The following is a 17,576-nucleotide window of genomic DNA, read 5'->3' as shown; positions in this document are numbered from 1 at the left end:
AGAGATGAAAGACTGGAAAGGGAGAGTGAACAGAGGGAAATGGGGTGATCTGCCAGAGCAACTCGTTACCTCGCGGTATGTCAGATTAAAAAAAATAGGGCACATTACCTGTGACTGCACACACTGCCAAACTTCCACACACACACCCCGTCTCACCGTTTCAAAGACTTCATCTGTGTGGTGGGATGCAGAAATGTGGCCGCAGGTTACCAGTCAAAAAGCCATTTCATGAAGCTGGATCTCTCCTCATCTCTCTCTAAGAAACATCCAGGTCATATTTCACCCCAAAGACAAAGGGTAAAAAGCAAATTATATTTGGCATAAACCATGAAGCCTATTTTTTTAGGAGCATTGCAATTTTTGTTTCTTTCGCGTTATTTCAATTGAGATAGTTAAGCACGTTCCCCAAAATTATTTTATTTTATTTTATGAAGCCTATTTAGAAGCATTTATGGTAACACTTTACAATAAAGTTTCATTTGTTAACATTAGTTAACTACATTAAATCTGGATATAAATATTTTATTTTACATTTTTTATTTAATCAAATTTTATGAAGCCTAATTTTGGAAGCATTTGTTAACTACATTAGTTAACGCATTGTACGAATGAACAGTACTTCTACAGCATTTATTAATCTTAGTTAACATTTACTAATACATTATTAAAATCAAAAGTTATATTTGTTAACATTAGTTAATGCACTGTGAACTAACATGAACAAACCATGAACAGTTTTATTTTTATTTATTAATGTTAACAAAGATGAATAAATATTGTAACAAATGTATTGCTCATTGTTAGTTCGTTAATACATTAACTAATGTTCACAATTATGACCTTATTATATTACAGCATTTTTTATTGACATTATTTCAATTAAGACAATTAAGTACATGTTCCCCATATTTAATTTTTATTTTATTTTATTTTTTATTTATTTTATTTTATTTTTTCTTTCTTTTTCTTTTATCCTCAAATTTTCATCACCAATTGAAAAGCCAAATAAGGTCTGGTACCTTGACTTAAAATGTCCAAAAATAGTCAAAAATGAATTTAATTAAATCCAGTTATTTATTGCATTGCACAACAAATGCATGTGGGCAGACTAACTGTCAGTTGTTGTCATTAATTGAGCACATTTTCCCCCAAAGTATTTATTTTTTATTTTTATTTTATTGTTTTATTTTATTTTCAGAATAAATTAAATTCTGTATAGTAAACATTACAATTTATCACTTTTGATCAGATTGCAATAATGAGAATTAATGGGGATAATGTGTTTATTTCCTTCATGCTTCATTCTTTTTGCAAACTTCATTTATGTTATCTTAGTTTTGCAGTGAAATATAAATATTCCATAAAATTATCGCAAGATTCACCTCTCTCCCTCTTGTCTGGAGATATCAGAGCAGAGCGACAGCAGACAGCTGTGTGCCATAATGGATGGCCCTCAGGTTAGGTACTTTTTACTGCCTCGGCCAGATAAAAGAGCGGGCCGATATGTCACCCTTGGGGGACGCCGCCTTATGAGGTGAGGGAGGAGGGGGCCGTGAGGCAGCAAACAGCCTGCCATAAAACTACAGTGCCACGACCACACCTTTACACTCTTTTTCTAGTTCCCAGCTCTCTTTTATGCGGGAATATAATCTCTTTTCTTCCGGAACAGCTTTTATTTTCCGTTGCTTTTAGTCCGCCCATTTTCCAAGCACTAAAATACTGCACTTACATCCACATGTACATGAACACTTGTTGACTGGATGGGACTCTTAATTCCTGCCGCTGGTTTTCAATTTGTGAGCGTGTGATGTTTTTTTTTTTTTCTCTTTTATATACCCGATTACATCATGATTTGGCCCATAGGCCAGCTCAGATAAGCTGGATCATTCTTTTATGTAATCGAGAAGAGTTGAGGACATAGTTCACACACAAACACTTACTGTAAACAAAAAGCACATGGAACAGCACATATCCTTTCACAGTTTCCTTGTTTTCAGTATAATCCATGTGTCTTTCACTGGAATCAGGCCATAGGTGAATGTGAATAGAGCATGTGTGTCCATGTCATGTTTGACTGATTTTTATGATTATGAAGAACTGCAGGGGAATTATCGACAGACGTGTAGCCTAATGTGCTGTGCGTACACTGCTTTATGTACACCGGTATGAGTGTGTGTGTGCTGAAAGGGAAAGACGATGAATAAGGTCTTTCACTGAAATAGAGGAATCACATGTTGCTTTTCCAACACACACACACACAAACACACACACACACAAACACACACACACACAAACACACACACACACACACACACACACACACACACACACACACACACACACACACATTAGGTTGATTCCTGAATCACTATCTATTCTACAGAGTATGCAAGATTATGATGTTCAAAATTATAGTATGTTAAAAATAGTATGCCAAATGTACTTTACCAAGTTAACCATAAGATAATGTAATAGTAATGCCTATAAAGTGTGTTTGGGGCCTAAAATCAGTTTTGTGTCAATGGGGCCAAAAATAAATAAAAATAATTCAAACGTTTCCTTGTAACCGACTTTTTGTAACTCATTTGGATTAAGAAAACATTTGGTAAATGCTTTCTTTTAATAAGCTACTGTTTTTAATTAATATTGTAAATGATTAAATTTTTCACATTTAACTAAGTACTGTAAGTATTATAGGAACTATTGTAACTATTGGGATTCAGCTAAGTACATGTGTATAGTAAAACCTCCTAGAAACCATAACTTCGTTTGTGTAGCAGCAGATCTCGCTCCACATATATCACGCATTTTCATTTTCTAACCTCCTCTTCTTCTCTCCCAGACATTGTTCATGAGAATCTGAAGATGGGATCGGATGGAGAGAGCGATCAGGCCTCAGGGACGTCCTCGGACGAAGTGCAGTCGCCCACCGGTGTGTGTCTCCGCAACAGAAGTCATCGGCGCATATCCATGGAGGTAAGACAGAACACGTGTGGCCATAAATTAATCAGCAGCACAAACCTGCCACACGCTCAGTTATTCACAGGAGGAGGCAGAAACTCTGCGTGCGTTACCCTGAAAGCTTCTGACTGGCTGATGTGTCACTACTAAGAGCTTTATTTTTGGCCTTGGGTAGGTGGAGGGATTCCTCTGTTATCTTTTTTTTTTTTTTTTTTTCATTTCCTATTTTCTCCCACACCCTGTTAGTCGGCTTCTCTCTTCCTCTTCCTCCGCAATGATTCTTTAATGAGACGATCTAAAGAAATCTAGAGGTTTTGTGGGCAGGTGCAGATGGTATAAGAGAAACTTCTGCAGTTTGAAAGCTCTCAGGTGTTAAATGTCAATTACCAACCTCAGTTTTGAAGATCTGAGATCTTAGACCAGACATGACATTGCAAAACTAGTTGTTGCCTTAAAGGGATCCTTGATTATGATTTCACTTTTTTAACTTTAATTAGTGTGTAATGTTGCTGTTTGAGCATAAACAACATCTGAAAAGTTACAACGCTCAAAAGTTCAATGCAAAGGGAGATCATTTCTTTTAAAGAATTCGCTGTTTAAGGACTACAATAAACGGCTGGTAGGGACTACAGCGAGCTTCTTCCCGGGTTGGTGACATCACAAACCACAAAATTTACATAAACCCTGCTCCTGAGAACACACAACAAAGGGGGTGAGGCCATGTTGGGCTGCTTTAGAGAAGAGGACGGCTTCACAAACGAGGGTCAATTCAACGCTGGATTTGCACAAAAGATTAACATGACGGCACATGCTAGTCGATGAGTTGAATCAACTCCACAGCAACTATATAAATTTATCCACTAACTATTCAGAAATGTCCGGATGCATTCTAAAAGTTGTAACTTCTTCCTGAGTCTGACTCCAGTGTCCGACTCCGGTTTGAACAATGTAAGGCTGAACACCGTTACTGACAATCCTCATTTTGGCTGCGTGAGATTCTCCAGCTTTGTTGTTGTTGAGCAACCGAAGCGTGAGCTGCTAAAGCTCCGCCCTCTTCTGGAAAGGGGGAGCAGAAGCTCATTTGCATTTAAAGGGACACACACAAAAACGGCGTGTTTTTGCTCGCACCCAAATAGGGGCAAATTTGACAAGCTATAGTAAATGATCTGTGGAGTATTTAGAGCTGAAACTTCACAGACACATTCTGGGGACACCAGAGACTTATATCTTGTGAAAAGGGGCATAATAGGTCCTCTTTAACCGGCCGCCACAAGTAACAGGACACTTTGTCAACCAGAACGGGTTTGGTTAATATAGTTTGGTTTCTTTTTCTAGGCTAAAGCACTATGTAGACACGCCCACTGTGAAATCTCATTGATCCAAAATCCGACGACGACTCATAACCATGTAGCAAACCTCAACTATTTTCTGATTGGCTGTGATTTATGATGCGTCGTTTGGTGTTTTCACTTTCTGTATGAAAAATCAATGGAAACAGGCGTCACATTTGGTTAGGACTGAGCAAGAGTGTGATTTTCAAATCATGTGCATGTGTGTCTGTCTGTTGAGGTTTGGGCCGCTGTTTGATATTAAATACTGGCTTTCTCTGTTACCGCACACAAGGATCTAAAAGGAATGGATTCTGCCTCTTTTTTTCCTCGCTCCCTCTTCCTTTCTTTATTATTTCCAGTCTATATTCTCTTAGTGTTAAAAAGAAAGTTTGAATGCCACTGCACTGTTAGAGGATTTTGATCTATCAGGATCTTTTCTATCAGAATTAACCTGAATACATCAAGACGTTCACGTCACACTCATGCTACATACAGTATTTAAAGCTTCTTATTCTGGGGTTTTAATTGCAAACCTCAGTCTGAACTAGTTATTTGACCAAGTGTTCCTCACTCTCTCGGTCTCCGGGGTTCTGTTGCCCCCTGCTGTGTGAATTGGGTTACTGCGGCACCGTTGACAAATATGTAGATATTGTTTAACAATGTATGGTGAATCTCATGAAGAGGTGTTTAGGTCATATTTTACCCCTTAAAAATTAAGAGAAAAAAAAGAATTTGCGTAAAGAAAATATTCTACTATTATGACTATTCTACTATTTTTGACGTTTACCTCATTTTCAGCTCATTTTGCCCCCAAAATCTTATTACTGTAACATGGAAAAAAGATAATATATGTTTATAAAACTAAGAATAAACATAAACAATATTTATTGTAAGTAAATAATTGCAAAATATCCATTTAAGGTATTTAATGTCGTGATAGCATTTGTTACACTGCTTTTGATTAAAATTACGGTAATTACGTAATTAGTAATTACACATAATTTAGTGTTATCATTATAGTAAATAGATGCAACATGCATGTAAATGTAAAAGATTTTTGCATACACGTTTGTAAGATTTCTTTCTTAGTTCACCTAAAAATGTAAATTTTATCATCATTTACTCACCCTTGTGTTGTTCCAAACCTGTATGAGTTTCTTTCTTCTGTTGAACACAAAATAAGATATTTTAAAGAATGTTTATAACTAGACAGTTGACGGCACCCATTGACTTCCATAGTAGGGGGAAAAAAAATACTATGGAAGTCAATGGGTGCCGTCAACTGTCTAGTTACCAACTTTCTTTAAAATATCTTATTTTGTGTTCAACAGAATTTTCATTTTTCGGTGAACTATCCCTTTCATGCAAATGGATCTTTTACTTTTTTGCCCATTTTTTTTGAAGATTCAAGTCATCGATGATTGATTGATTCTCATTAGATTTGAATTACCATGACATTTATGAAAGTCATCCTTTCTTTAGACTATAAATAATGGCTCAAACTGTTTTATTTTGCATTGCAGTAATGAGAATTAAGGGGGGAAATGTTCTGCTCTAATTTAAGATCAATGTTATTAAAATAATGCAAAAAATAATCCAGAAAATTATGTTTCTTTTGATTTTTGGGGTGAAATTATTCACCCCTCATTCAACCTGTACTAGTACACAAGTATTGGACTAATGTGCTGCCCAATGAGTTTATTTCATGCTGCACGCTTCTTTTATAAGTAGCCTGTGGGTGGAGAAAAGACGTGTGAGAGAGATGTAAATGGAGGAGATTCAAAGCATGATGGAGGGTTATTTATGGAAGATGCTAATACTTTGGTTTGAGAACGGCTTTATGAAGTCACGCTATCTTATTTAAAACGCACACACTCAATGCTTTCAGACGAGATGCACATACCAAATGAAAATTAGTCGCCAAGCATCAATTTTTAATCTGATTCCTACTTTGATATGATCCCAGCTAATTTTGTCCCTTGCGACTGACTTGTTTGCATATGTGTGTGTGATTTATTTATTTATTTTTTCAGGACCTGAATAAACGCTTGTCTTTGCCTGCTGATATCCGGATTCCTGACGGTTACCTGGAAAAGCTACAGTTGAGCAGCCCGCCGTTTGACCAACCCCTCAGTCGACGATCGCGCAGAGCCTCGCTGGTAAGTTTGTTTGCATAACCCCTGAGGTCATCTTTATAATGTCATATTTGCTCCCTAGTAGTCTCAAGTATGTTTTTGTGCTTCCTCTAAACCACTTAAACATGGGAAATCTCCTCATTTTATCTCAGAAATGAATCACTGTATCCTAGGTTTGGCAAAATGCCGTGCATCTCTTTGTTGAGCATATCAGAAGCAACGCTGCATAGCAACACAACTCCATGTTAGGTTTCCCCATTGACATGAATGGCTGTGAGATCATGATGTTCAAGATTAATAAACATTATTGTTTCAAACACAATGTGGGATTTATGTAGATTATTCAGTCTGGCCGGGTTAAAACGATTACATGGCTGTCAAACAGCAAGCCATTGTCACGCTGAGAGAAAATGGTTTAAACATTGAGAAAGATACTTCTAAAAACAAGTGCTTTCTGAGTGACGCTAATGGTGTGTTTTAGATCTGTTTAAATTGGCGGTTCACCTGGAAATGATTGTGTCAGCATTTACTCGTCCTCATGTTGTATCAAACCTATTTGACATTCATTCTTCTGTGAAACACAACAGGAGATGCTTTGCACAATGTATAAGTTGCTTTTAATCATCAGTGCAGTGGAATCATACAATAACTAGGAGCTGTTAAGCTCCAGAAAGCACTATTTTTAGCCCTATTGTGGGTTTCTAATATATGATCTGTTAAACTTGTAATGCTTTTGTATACAAGGATTTTTCTGGTTGAATGTCATTGACATATGCAGGTCATATTTCACCCCAAAATTCTATCTCTATTGATTGATCGATCCTTCGTTCGTTCTATTATTTTAGCAGCTCTTTTCCCATCCATCATCCATCCATCCGTCACTCTGAGCCGAGTAGCTCTATCGATTGATCGTTTGTTCGTTCGGTCTATCATTCTAGAAGCTCTTTTCCCATCCATCCATCCATCCATCCATCCATCATTGTGAGCTGAGCAGCTCTATCGTTCAATCATTTCATCTATCGTTCTGTTGTTTTAGCTATTTTCCCATTCATCCATCCATCCACTGACCAACCCATCCATCCATCCGAGCAGCTTTTTCGATCTATATTGATTGATTGATTGATTGATTGATTGTTCCTTCATTCAATCATTCTATCTATCGTACTTTTCCCAACAATCCATCCAATCATCACTGTGAGATGAGCAGCTCTATCTATCGATCGTTCTATCTATCGATCGTTCTATCTATCGATCGTTCTATCTATCGATCGTTCTGTCTGTCATTTCTATCTATTGTTCTATCGTTCTAACTTTTGTTCATCACGATTGGTTACAAAATGTGATCTGATCAAATGAGATTTCAGAAGCACAGAGAAAACTATCATAAGCCTATATAAGACTTACTGAAATATAATGCACAAACTGTATGGGCTACTTTTAAACTGCTTTTTAGTTGTTTGAAATCTCATTGTACAAACTTTAATGTATGCAAAATACAATTGTGAAGAACTTTTATGTTCCATAGATAAAAAGAAAGTCAAACGAATTTGGAATGACATGAGGCTGAGTAAAGGATTTTTGTTTGTTTGAGCCACTTTTTTTAAGGGTAAAAGATTACGTCTGGAGAATTTTAAGCTTGAGTTAATGAGTACACAGTCCACAGCAAGCTTTTCAAAACAACATGGCCTGCTGCAGATAAACCCGGCCCGTGGACGAGAACCCCAGTGTGTCGCTACAAACATTGTGTCGTACTCTCAGTTGAGCACAAAGACACATACCATGTTCTTTGTCTGTTGGCCGCATACATAGGGGGTTTTGCATGTGAAAAGCTCCCTGCTTTTGCGTCTGGGTTTACTTGGCATCCATTGTTCTTAGCTGTCATCCGTCTATGTCGTCCCCACCTCCAACCCTCCATGTGTGTAAAGTAGAGGGGGTTTATGTTGTTGTTCTGGTGCCCCCTGGTGCCCGTGGGAGTCTGGATACAGTGTGTGTGTGATTAATGGCTTTGTCTGGGAAGTGATTTTGGCTGCAGATATCAGAGACGGCGAGCAACACTCCAGACACGTGTTTCTCACTGATAAGGTCTGTTGAACACACGCAGGCTGTTCAGCATTAACCAGATCTCATTAATGAAGCAGTCCCTGTCTTTTTCTCTTTTTATAGTCAGAAATCGGCTTTGGGAAACTGGAGACCTACATCAAACTGGACAAGTTGGGAGAGGTACAGTCTAGTGCTGACCTTTCATTATTTCACCCTCATCAGCTGTCAGAAATGGTCATTTAAAAGTACAAGAAGTGATAATCATATAACTGAACATGTTCATAATAAGGTTGTTGAGATGGTTTTGGTCACTGATGGCAGTCTTCATATCATGTGACTGTACATAAGATATTTTTCAAAGTTCGGTAACACTTTATTTTAGTGTTCTTGTTACACGTTGTTACTTGTTACGTTGTTACTTAACAGTAAATTATTTATAATTACATGCAACGGTCCCTAAACCAAAAATCTAACCCTGTAGTAAGCATGTTAATTAATTAATATTATGCAGTACTTAAATCTATAATTACATTGTAATAAGGGGAACAAAATGAAGCACAACCCAAAGTATTTTTCTGTTGTTAGTTGTACAATAGGGACATAATTGGTTTGAACTTATTAGTAAATGATTCATTTGTTGACTACATCCCTAGTGTAAAAGTTTTAGTTGTACAATATTGATGTAATAATTTATTTATTTTTTTAGACTGATGATATTAGTTGATAATTGTCAGTAAAGGGTTAAACTGGTAACTACATCCCTAGTATAAAAGTTTTAGTTGTACAATATTGGTGTAATATTTATCTATTTATTTTTTTATTATTGTCATTAAAAGGTTAATCTGTTAGCTACATCCCTAGTGTAAAAGTTTTAGTTGCACGATATTGATGTAATATTTATCTTTTTTTTTTTAAACTGATTACATTAGGCAATAATTGTCAGAAAATGGTTAATTTGTTAACTAAATCCCTAGTGTAAAAAGTACTATTTTTTTGTTGTATAACATTGATGTAATTATTGATTTATTTATTTATATAATTTATTTAAATCGATAACATTAACCATTTACTGACAAGTGTTAACTAATCTATTAACTACATCCCTAGTGTAAAACTTGGTGAAAAATCCTTAATCTTTAAATATTTTATGCACAACAAAAATTCTGTCCTGAAAACACTGTGCGTACATTGAAATCTAATCATTGCTGTAATTGTATTATAGGGGACGTATGCTACGGTTTTCAAGGGGCGGAGCAAACTGACGGACAACCTGGTAGCTCTGAAGGAGATCCGGTTGGAGCATGAGGAGGGCGCTCCATGCACAGCTATTAGAGAGGGTGAGGAATCTCTCTCTCTCTCTGTCTCTCTCTAAGATACTAATATATTAATATTGCTCTGATCTATCCTGCCATTTTCTCTCTTTCAGTGTCATTATTGAAGGATTTAAAGCACGCCAATATCGTCACGCTTCATGATATTGTCCACACGGACAAATCTCTCACTCTCGTTTTTGAGTACCTGGTGAGCGAATGTCCCATACTGCTCCTCTTTGTTGCTGTGTGCCATTCTGTTCCATTTGCTTCTCGTTCTATTTATTCATTTGTTTTCTAATGGCTTCCTGTAGGATAAAGATCTGAAGCAGTACATGGACGATTGTGGAAACATCATGAGTATGCACAACGTTAAGGTCTGTCCTATGTCTGCTTGCAGTTATCAAGCTTTTTATTTTGCTCCAAATGGATTTAACAAAACAAACTGTTGTGTATTAGTGCAGTTTCTGTTTGTGGTCTTTAACCTGTAGTCCGTGTGTGGTTCTAGATCTTCCTGTTCCAGATCTTGCGAGGGCTGGCGTACTGCCACAAACGCAAGGTTCTGCACCGGGACCTGAAACCACAGAACCTGCTCATCAATGAGAGGGGTGAACTCAAACTGGCTGACTTTGGTATGTTTAGCACAGTGCTATCAAATAAATATTATATATAATTCGTAGGCATGTGCCCGAAGCCGAATACTATGTTTGGAAAGGAAGGTTTTACGGAGCCCCTAAAGGGTCATGGTGATGGAAAAAATATGAAATAGGAAGGGAAAAAAATATATTTTAATGCTTTTGGGTTCTCCCGCAATTAAATAGTTGGGTAATCATATTGTATATAATTTGCAGGCATCACAGAGCTGCTATTAATATGCAAATTCACAATCATGCATACTCTGTGTATAAAGAGAGGCGGTACTGACCACACATTTCACAAGATAAGATAGTTGTCAATGACGCCTCAGGATCTGTTACGCACCACGTCCTTTGCCATTGTCCTGCCAGTCATCTCACCTCACTCTCGTCACATAAGTGAAATCTACCACAGCAAGCCTAACCATGTCCCTTTAGGTGCTCTGTACAATGCGTTTTTCATTTTCCATGCATTTTTGAATTCAGATATAGGCTTCAGGCAGATCCCTAATAATTAATATATTTATATTTAAGTAAAATAATATTTCTTTGCTCTTTGTGTGTGTTTGTAGGTCTAGCACGAGCCAAGTCTGTTCCCACAAAGACCTACTCTAATGAGGTGGTGACCTTATGGTACAGACCTCCTGATGTACTCCTGGGATCATCAGAGTATTCCACACAGATCGATATGTGGTGAGTTGTGTGTGTGTGTTGCATTGCTCATTTACATTCAGTCTTTTTCTGTATTTCTGCAGTGAATCGCTCAGTCTTATTCTCTCTCTTTATCTCTGTCTGTCTCAGGGGTGTTGGATGTATATTTTATGAAATGGCTGCAGGTCGGCCACTGTTCCCAGGATCCACTGTTGAAGATGAGCTGCATCTAATCTTCAGATTACTGGGTGAGCACACACACACACACACACACACACACACACACACACACACACACACGTCCAGCTCTCCAACTAAATGATTCAATTCAGAGCCTGTGTGATGAAACGCACACTTCAACTCCAGACATTACGACACTAAACACACACGCACACTCACACCAGACGAGTCATAGTGCTGAGACTCAGAAATGATTCTCACCTGCTTTAAAAACAAACTGCAACCATCTGAGCTGCTATGCGTCTTATACACAAACACACACACTTTAGCATGGAAACTGTGAGATCACATGGTAGGTTACCACAGTTCAGCTGAAATCCTGTCCGGCTGACTCTCACCTGATGCGTTCCACTGCTCATTTTGGTGTGGAAATAGTTTTAATAAAACTATTATGTTTTTAAATAAGTTTTAAATGGCCATATATGTGTTTTTTTATTATTATTTTAGTTTTCAAAACTAACTAGCTCAAACAGTAGAGTATGGCTCTAGCAATGCCAAGGTTATTGGTTTGATTAAAGGGTTTCAGTTTTAGTTTTTATTTATTTTCAGTTAATAATTTTAGTGCTTCAATTTAAACTTATTTTAGTTTATTGCCAAGACTAGTTTACGTTTTTCAACTTATATTTATATTTTATTTTTATTTCAGCTTTATTTCATTTAACTGAAATCTTTTATGTTTTAACATTAGTTACAACAACAATAACCCTGGTTTTCAGTCCTGGAAAAGTAATGGAAATTATTAATAGAATCCTAAAAATTCTGGAAATTTCTATAGCGAATATACATTTTCCCCCGTTATCGCAAATTTATTTTGCTAGAGATTAGCTCTTTGCAATATCCGTAAAATTATATTTTTCAAATAAATCCTTAAGTAACTATAAATGACCGGAAAGATCATGGTCAAAAGGTGTGCGATCCCTGAATTTAAGTAATGTAAAATCTAAAAAGTATCTTCATCAACTCTGAATTGGTATGGATACACAATATATCAGTGATCATACCAGTATTGGCCAATAAAATATATATATGTAATTTATATAATAGATTCACTCACTCACTTACACACTCAACCGCGCACACGCTCACGCGCTCGCACACACACACACACACACACACACACACACACACACACACACACACGTTGAGTTTTATGGGGACATTCCATAGATATGATGATTTTTATACTGTACAAACTGTATATTCTATCCCATAACCCTAAACCTACCCATCACAGAAAACTTTAACATTTTTCCAAACACATCACTTAGTATGATTTATAAACTGTTTTCCTCATGGCGACCAAAACATGTCCCCACAAGGACAAGCATTTTGGATACTGCCATCTTTGTGGGGACATTTTGTCTCCATAGCATAGGCCATCATATCAGTTATCAGCCATAGTAACAAATATCAGTTCTGTTTAGAAAGGGTTTACCATGTTTTCAAGTAGTGCTAAAATGCAGGCAGAGTCTAAAGTAAAAAGTGTTTGTGTGATCAGGTACACCTACAGAGGACAACTGGCCCGGCATTTCGTCCATCGAAGAGTTCAAATCCTACAACTTCCCCAAATACAAGCCTCAGCCCTTCATCAATCATGCACCCAGGTATCTGCACTGTATCTGTGTGTGTGTGTGTGTGTGTGTGTGTGTGTGTGTGTGTGTGTACAGGTGCTTTGTTGCCATTTCATACAGTGTGTTTGTTATGAGCTGGTGTACTCAATGACTTTTCTGTGGCTTCAGTGTGTTTGTCTTGCCACACAGCAAATGACCATGACCTCAAAGCCCGTGTGAGTGTGCCGATGCTGCTGTGGGAAAGTGTGTGTATGTTCTGGTGTATGTTAGAAACCCGTGTGCGTGCCAGTAAAGCAGGATATCCTGTGGAATTTCTGAGGCTGTTTGCTTCCTTCCTTACGTTTGCCAGTCTGATTTGTCAAACTGGCGATGGTCACATCTCTCTCTCTCTTTCTCTCTCTCTCTCTCTCCCCATCTACAGGTTGGATACTGAAGGAATAGAGCTGTTATTGTCCTTTCTAAGGGTAAGAATGTGCCAGAACAATGGATTGCATTAAGTATACATTTATTTTATCATACAATTATAAGGGTCATTGACATTCAGAGCTATTAATTCCTGCAATCTGACTTTATGACATGATCAGGTTATTTCAAATTGTAAAACATCATGAATTAATCATGAATGATATTAATAAACTCAACAACCCTTTATCAGTCTAACAGAGCCATCCTCCTTTTATTTTCTCCATAGTATGAGTCCAAGAAGAGGATCTCTGCAGATGAATCGATGAAACACTCCTACTTCAAGAGTCTGGGCATGCGTATTCACACACTGCCAGAGAGTGAGTGCCCTTACACACACACACACACACACACACACACACACACACACCCCATAATCACTCATAAATCCTCATTCTCATGCTGTGCTGTGGTTCTGCAGACATATCCATATTTACACTGAAGGAAGTGCAGCTTCAGAGGGACCCCGGTTACCGGAACTCCTCGTACCCAGAGACAGGTGTGTGTTTGCTTTCATCGGTGCTCTGCATACATATTCACAAACTGGTTATTCTGTTATAGTGGTCAACCAGTATGGGTCAGGGACTAATACTCAATGTCATATATATATGTAGTTTCTGGAACTGACACTTGGGGGCACTGATTGGAATAGACCAGTGGTTCCCAAACTTTTTAGAGTGGAGTACCCCCTGAAGGGATTACCATCCTTCTGCGTACCCCCTCTCTTCCACTTAGATTGCAGTCACACCTTTTTCATTAAGGGACAATATTTGCCCTCTTAAATTGTTTTTCCAGTGCATATTTTTACCTTTATGAATAACTTTATAGAATAAATAATGTTTTAAATAAAAAAAATGTTCAATAGAGAAATATGCAATGAAGTTAAAACTAAGTGATACTTTTATTAAACTAAAACCGCCAGTAGGTGGCAGCAAGTCACTGTTTTTATGAGTGAGTCATCAAGTCATTCATTCAGTAATGAAGCAAGTGGCTGTGAATGAATCATTGAATCATTGACTCACGATTCGTTCAAAGCCGCAGAATTGTTCGCGAAACAGACGTGTGTTGTAGTTCTGCTGTGGTTTTCGTTAGAACTATTTTTTTTTTTCGTTGCAAAATAGAGTAAATACTGACAGTACTGTGTTTAAAATGTACATTTTGTTTTTTGACCTGTTGTATAATAACGTCACGTTTGCAGTCATGTGGATAGTTGGGAACAATTGCATTCTTGCTTGTTATTAATATTAAATACAAGAACTCACACAAGGTATGTTTTTGGATCAAAGAAAGTTTGAGTCTTAAATCGATATCAGTCCACTGTCTATATTTGTTCTTCATGCGATTAAGTGCTAAATCCCCACTTTTACAAAGGTGCATTGTCGAGAACGGCAGTAATTTAGCACGATTTAAGGCAGCAGAATCTGCACGCAATCTATCATTTGCATGCTGCTTCTGTGATGGCAGTCATTTTTGACTGCAAATGATGAGGTAATTAGATTAAATGTACTGGATTTAGGGCATTTTGCCAGTTAGAAATACATGCTTAGTTTTAATAGTATTTTAAGGTAGAATTAAATGAACTACTCAACATTTTGTTCGCGTACCCCCTTTTGTCACCTCACGTACCCCAGTTTGGGAACCACTGGAATAGACCAATATATATTGACCAGGTCAATTAATGGGCGATTATTTTAAAATTTAAGATTAACTGATAGCTGTGCCGCTTGCAGTTAAGCTATAACTATTGTATAAAATAAGTGTTCATTTTTTTTTAATCAAAATTAATTTCTTTAAATGGATATTTTTTTAAAAAAATATTTAAATAAATATTTTTATTAAATGTATTATTTAAATTTGTAACAAATTAATATCCTAAAGTATAATATATTTCATACATTGTAACATTTTTAAATATTTCAGTCATATATTTTGTATCATTTTACACCTTTGTGCACCTTGTTCTCTCATCTTATAATATAACTAATACATTATATATATATATATAATTTGTGGAATATTTTCTAAATATTTATGCATTTGTTATTTTTAAAATTATTTTGTACCTTTGTGCACCTTGTTCTCTCATCTAATAACTTTTTATAAAAATTACACATTTAATTTAATATATAAATATACATATATATACATTTTAAAAATATATATATTTAAATTAAAATATTAAAAATATATAATATAGTTTTATATATTTTATAATTATAATTTTATAAATATGTACATTTTACATATATATATATATATAATACATTTAATAACTAAATATACATATATTTATATATTATTTACATATATATATATATATATATACACACACACACACACACACATAGTGTGGGTGTAACTTGTTTTTTTTTTTTACATATTCATTTAAACATTTATAATTTTTTCATTGTCTCTCCCCTCACAGGAAACGGCAAGAACAGACGGCAGAGCATGCTGTTTTAATCTGTGTTCCCTCACACTCTTGCCCATCACAGACACACACTCTCACACAAGCAAACACACACACACACACACACACACACACACACTGGACGGATCAGGTCGATGGCTCTTATTCCGTGACTGTGTTGTATAGACTAACTGACTAGTCCCCCTCGCTCTCTGAGAAGAGGGTGTTTGTTGTGTGTGCATGCGTGGTAAAGGGGATCAGATGAACCCGCTGTCTCCCCCCCCCCAGTGTCCCGCCTCCAGCATGCAGCCTTGAGCCAGAACGCCCATCGGCCCCCTCATCTGGACCCCCGTGTGACGCTTAGGGTGTGTGAACGTGTATATATTTATTGACGGAGGAGTTGTTTTGCTGCTAATTGACTACTGTCTCTTTGTAACTTCCTCACTCTTGCGCGACCCTCCTGGTTGTCTCGGACACATCAGTCCCACGTCTATACGTTTATTTTTTTTTAAAGAACCATTCAAATTTTGTCAATGTTGATATCACAGCTGTCCGTTTGTTGTTGTGTTTGTTTGACAGAGGTGGAATGCCGTATACGAGTGTTTTGAATTTACTTTTGCTTTTCCTGGCATGGTGATTTCGCTTCAAGACAAACCAAATGTACTGAAAAAAACCCTTTCCTTCCCAAATATTCATTCCTCAAATTTTAAAGCATCATTTCAAGAAAAAACAGTGGATATGTTCCTCAAAGGCCGCGTCACGTGGACGGCCTGCTCAACCAGGGACCATCTCAACCAGGTGGGCTTCAGAAAGCCGCAAAACGAGGGTGGAAAAAACAAACACTGGACCAGCAGGAACTTTGTGACCTCACAGTTTTGAACTGAGAACCGGACCATCTCTCCTTAACTTTCCCCTCTTTTGCGTTCATTCACAGTGATAACTTCCTGTCGGAACTGAAGTGCTTGTTTATCAGATTTTTAATTTCTGAAAGCTCCTGATACATTCACAAAACCAGTTGCAAATGACTTTCTCCTATTAATAGAGCTCCTCTGTAGCTTCCGAGTGTGTGAGATGCTTGAGAAAGTGTTGGGTGTATGTGTGAATATGGAGATTAGTAACTGTACAGAGCCCCATGCAAGTGATGGCTATGAAGATGAGCTAGTTTCATTAACAGTATTAAGAGATTTTTTTAATGTTACATATTGACTCTTCTGTGAATAATGGTATCTTAAAGTGGCATGTTGGAGTCCGACTGTCCCACATGTGTGCTTGATTTTATTCAGAAGAGAAAAAAGATATTGTGTGTGTAAAAAGAAAAAGTAACGACGACAGCAAAAAAAACTTTTTGACAGCAGCGTTGGACCAATGTTTCTTTTTTCCCAGCATTTATAAACATGAAGAACGCAGAAGATATCAGATTTTAAATGACTGTTTGTTTTTTTGTTTTTCTGAACTGACAGATGTTAATTAATATTGTGAAACCGGAGTCGATTGTTTCTGGAGAATGCGTGCGCGAGTGTGTGCGTGCGTGATTACGTGTATACGTCACGCATGGAATGCGTGTGGTCCTGTAAGCTCCGCCTCCGTGAAACACTGACGCTTTCAGAACACCGGCTGTCGGTTGAATTGACCGTTTAACTCTTTGTACTGCAGATATTTATTTCTCTTAATCAGTGAAGTAAACATGGTCTGTTTCATACAGCGAACTCTCTGTCGTCTGTTTATTATATTTGTGTGTGTTTGTGTGTGTGTATTTGTGTGTATTTCAATTCATCCTGAAATGGTGCGAGGTGTTTGTTCAGACGGGAGGATGTTGCGTCGCATTCAATG

The 17,576-nt window shown here is 37.1% G+C and overlaps 1 protein-coding gene across 1 annotated transcript in view; it reads left to right on the top strand.

The window, feature by feature from the left end:
* Positions 1–17,447, top strand: part of cdk17 (cyclin-dependent kinase 17) — a 54,560-nt gene extending 37,113 nt beyond the window's left edge. Inside the window, exons 4-17 of the mRNA XM_051892429.1 lie at positions 2,843–2,976; positions 6,326–6,451; positions 8,591–8,647; positions 9,690–9,804; positions 9,894–9,988; positions 10,092–10,154; positions 10,286–10,409; positions 10,985–11,105; positions 11,214–11,311; positions 12,802–12,907; positions 13,296–13,338; positions 13,566–13,656; positions 13,758–13,835; positions 15,762–17,447. Coding sequence (XP_051748389.1) covers positions 2,843–2,976; positions 6,326–6,451; positions 8,591–8,647; positions 9,690–9,804; positions 9,894–9,988; positions 10,092–10,154; positions 10,286–10,409; positions 10,985–11,105; positions 11,214–11,311; positions 12,802–12,907; positions 13,296–13,338; positions 13,566–13,656; positions 13,758–13,835; positions 15,762–15,799 — 1,289 coding nt within the window. The 3' untranslated portion in view covers positions 15,800–17,447. The remainder of the gene's footprint in view (positions 1–2,842; positions 2,977–6,325; positions 6,452–8,590; positions 8,648–9,689; positions 9,805–9,893; positions 9,989–10,091; positions 10,155–10,285; positions 10,410–10,984; positions 11,106–11,213; positions 11,312–12,801; positions 12,908–13,295; positions 13,339–13,565; positions 13,657–13,757; positions 13,836–15,761) is intronic.
* The last annotated feature ends 129 nt before the right edge of the window (positions 17,448–17,576 follow it).

The sequence above is a fragment of the Ctenopharyngodon idella genome, chromosome 4 (assembly GCF_019924925.1).
Source record: "Ctenopharyngodon idella isolate HZGC_01 chromosome 4, HZGC01, whole genome shotgun sequence".
NCBI classification, from domain to species: domain Eukaryota; kingdom Metazoa; phylum Chordata; class Actinopteri; order Cypriniformes; family Xenocyprididae; genus Ctenopharyngodon; species Ctenopharyngodon idella.
This window is presented reverse-complemented; position numbering and strand designations above follow the sequence as displayed.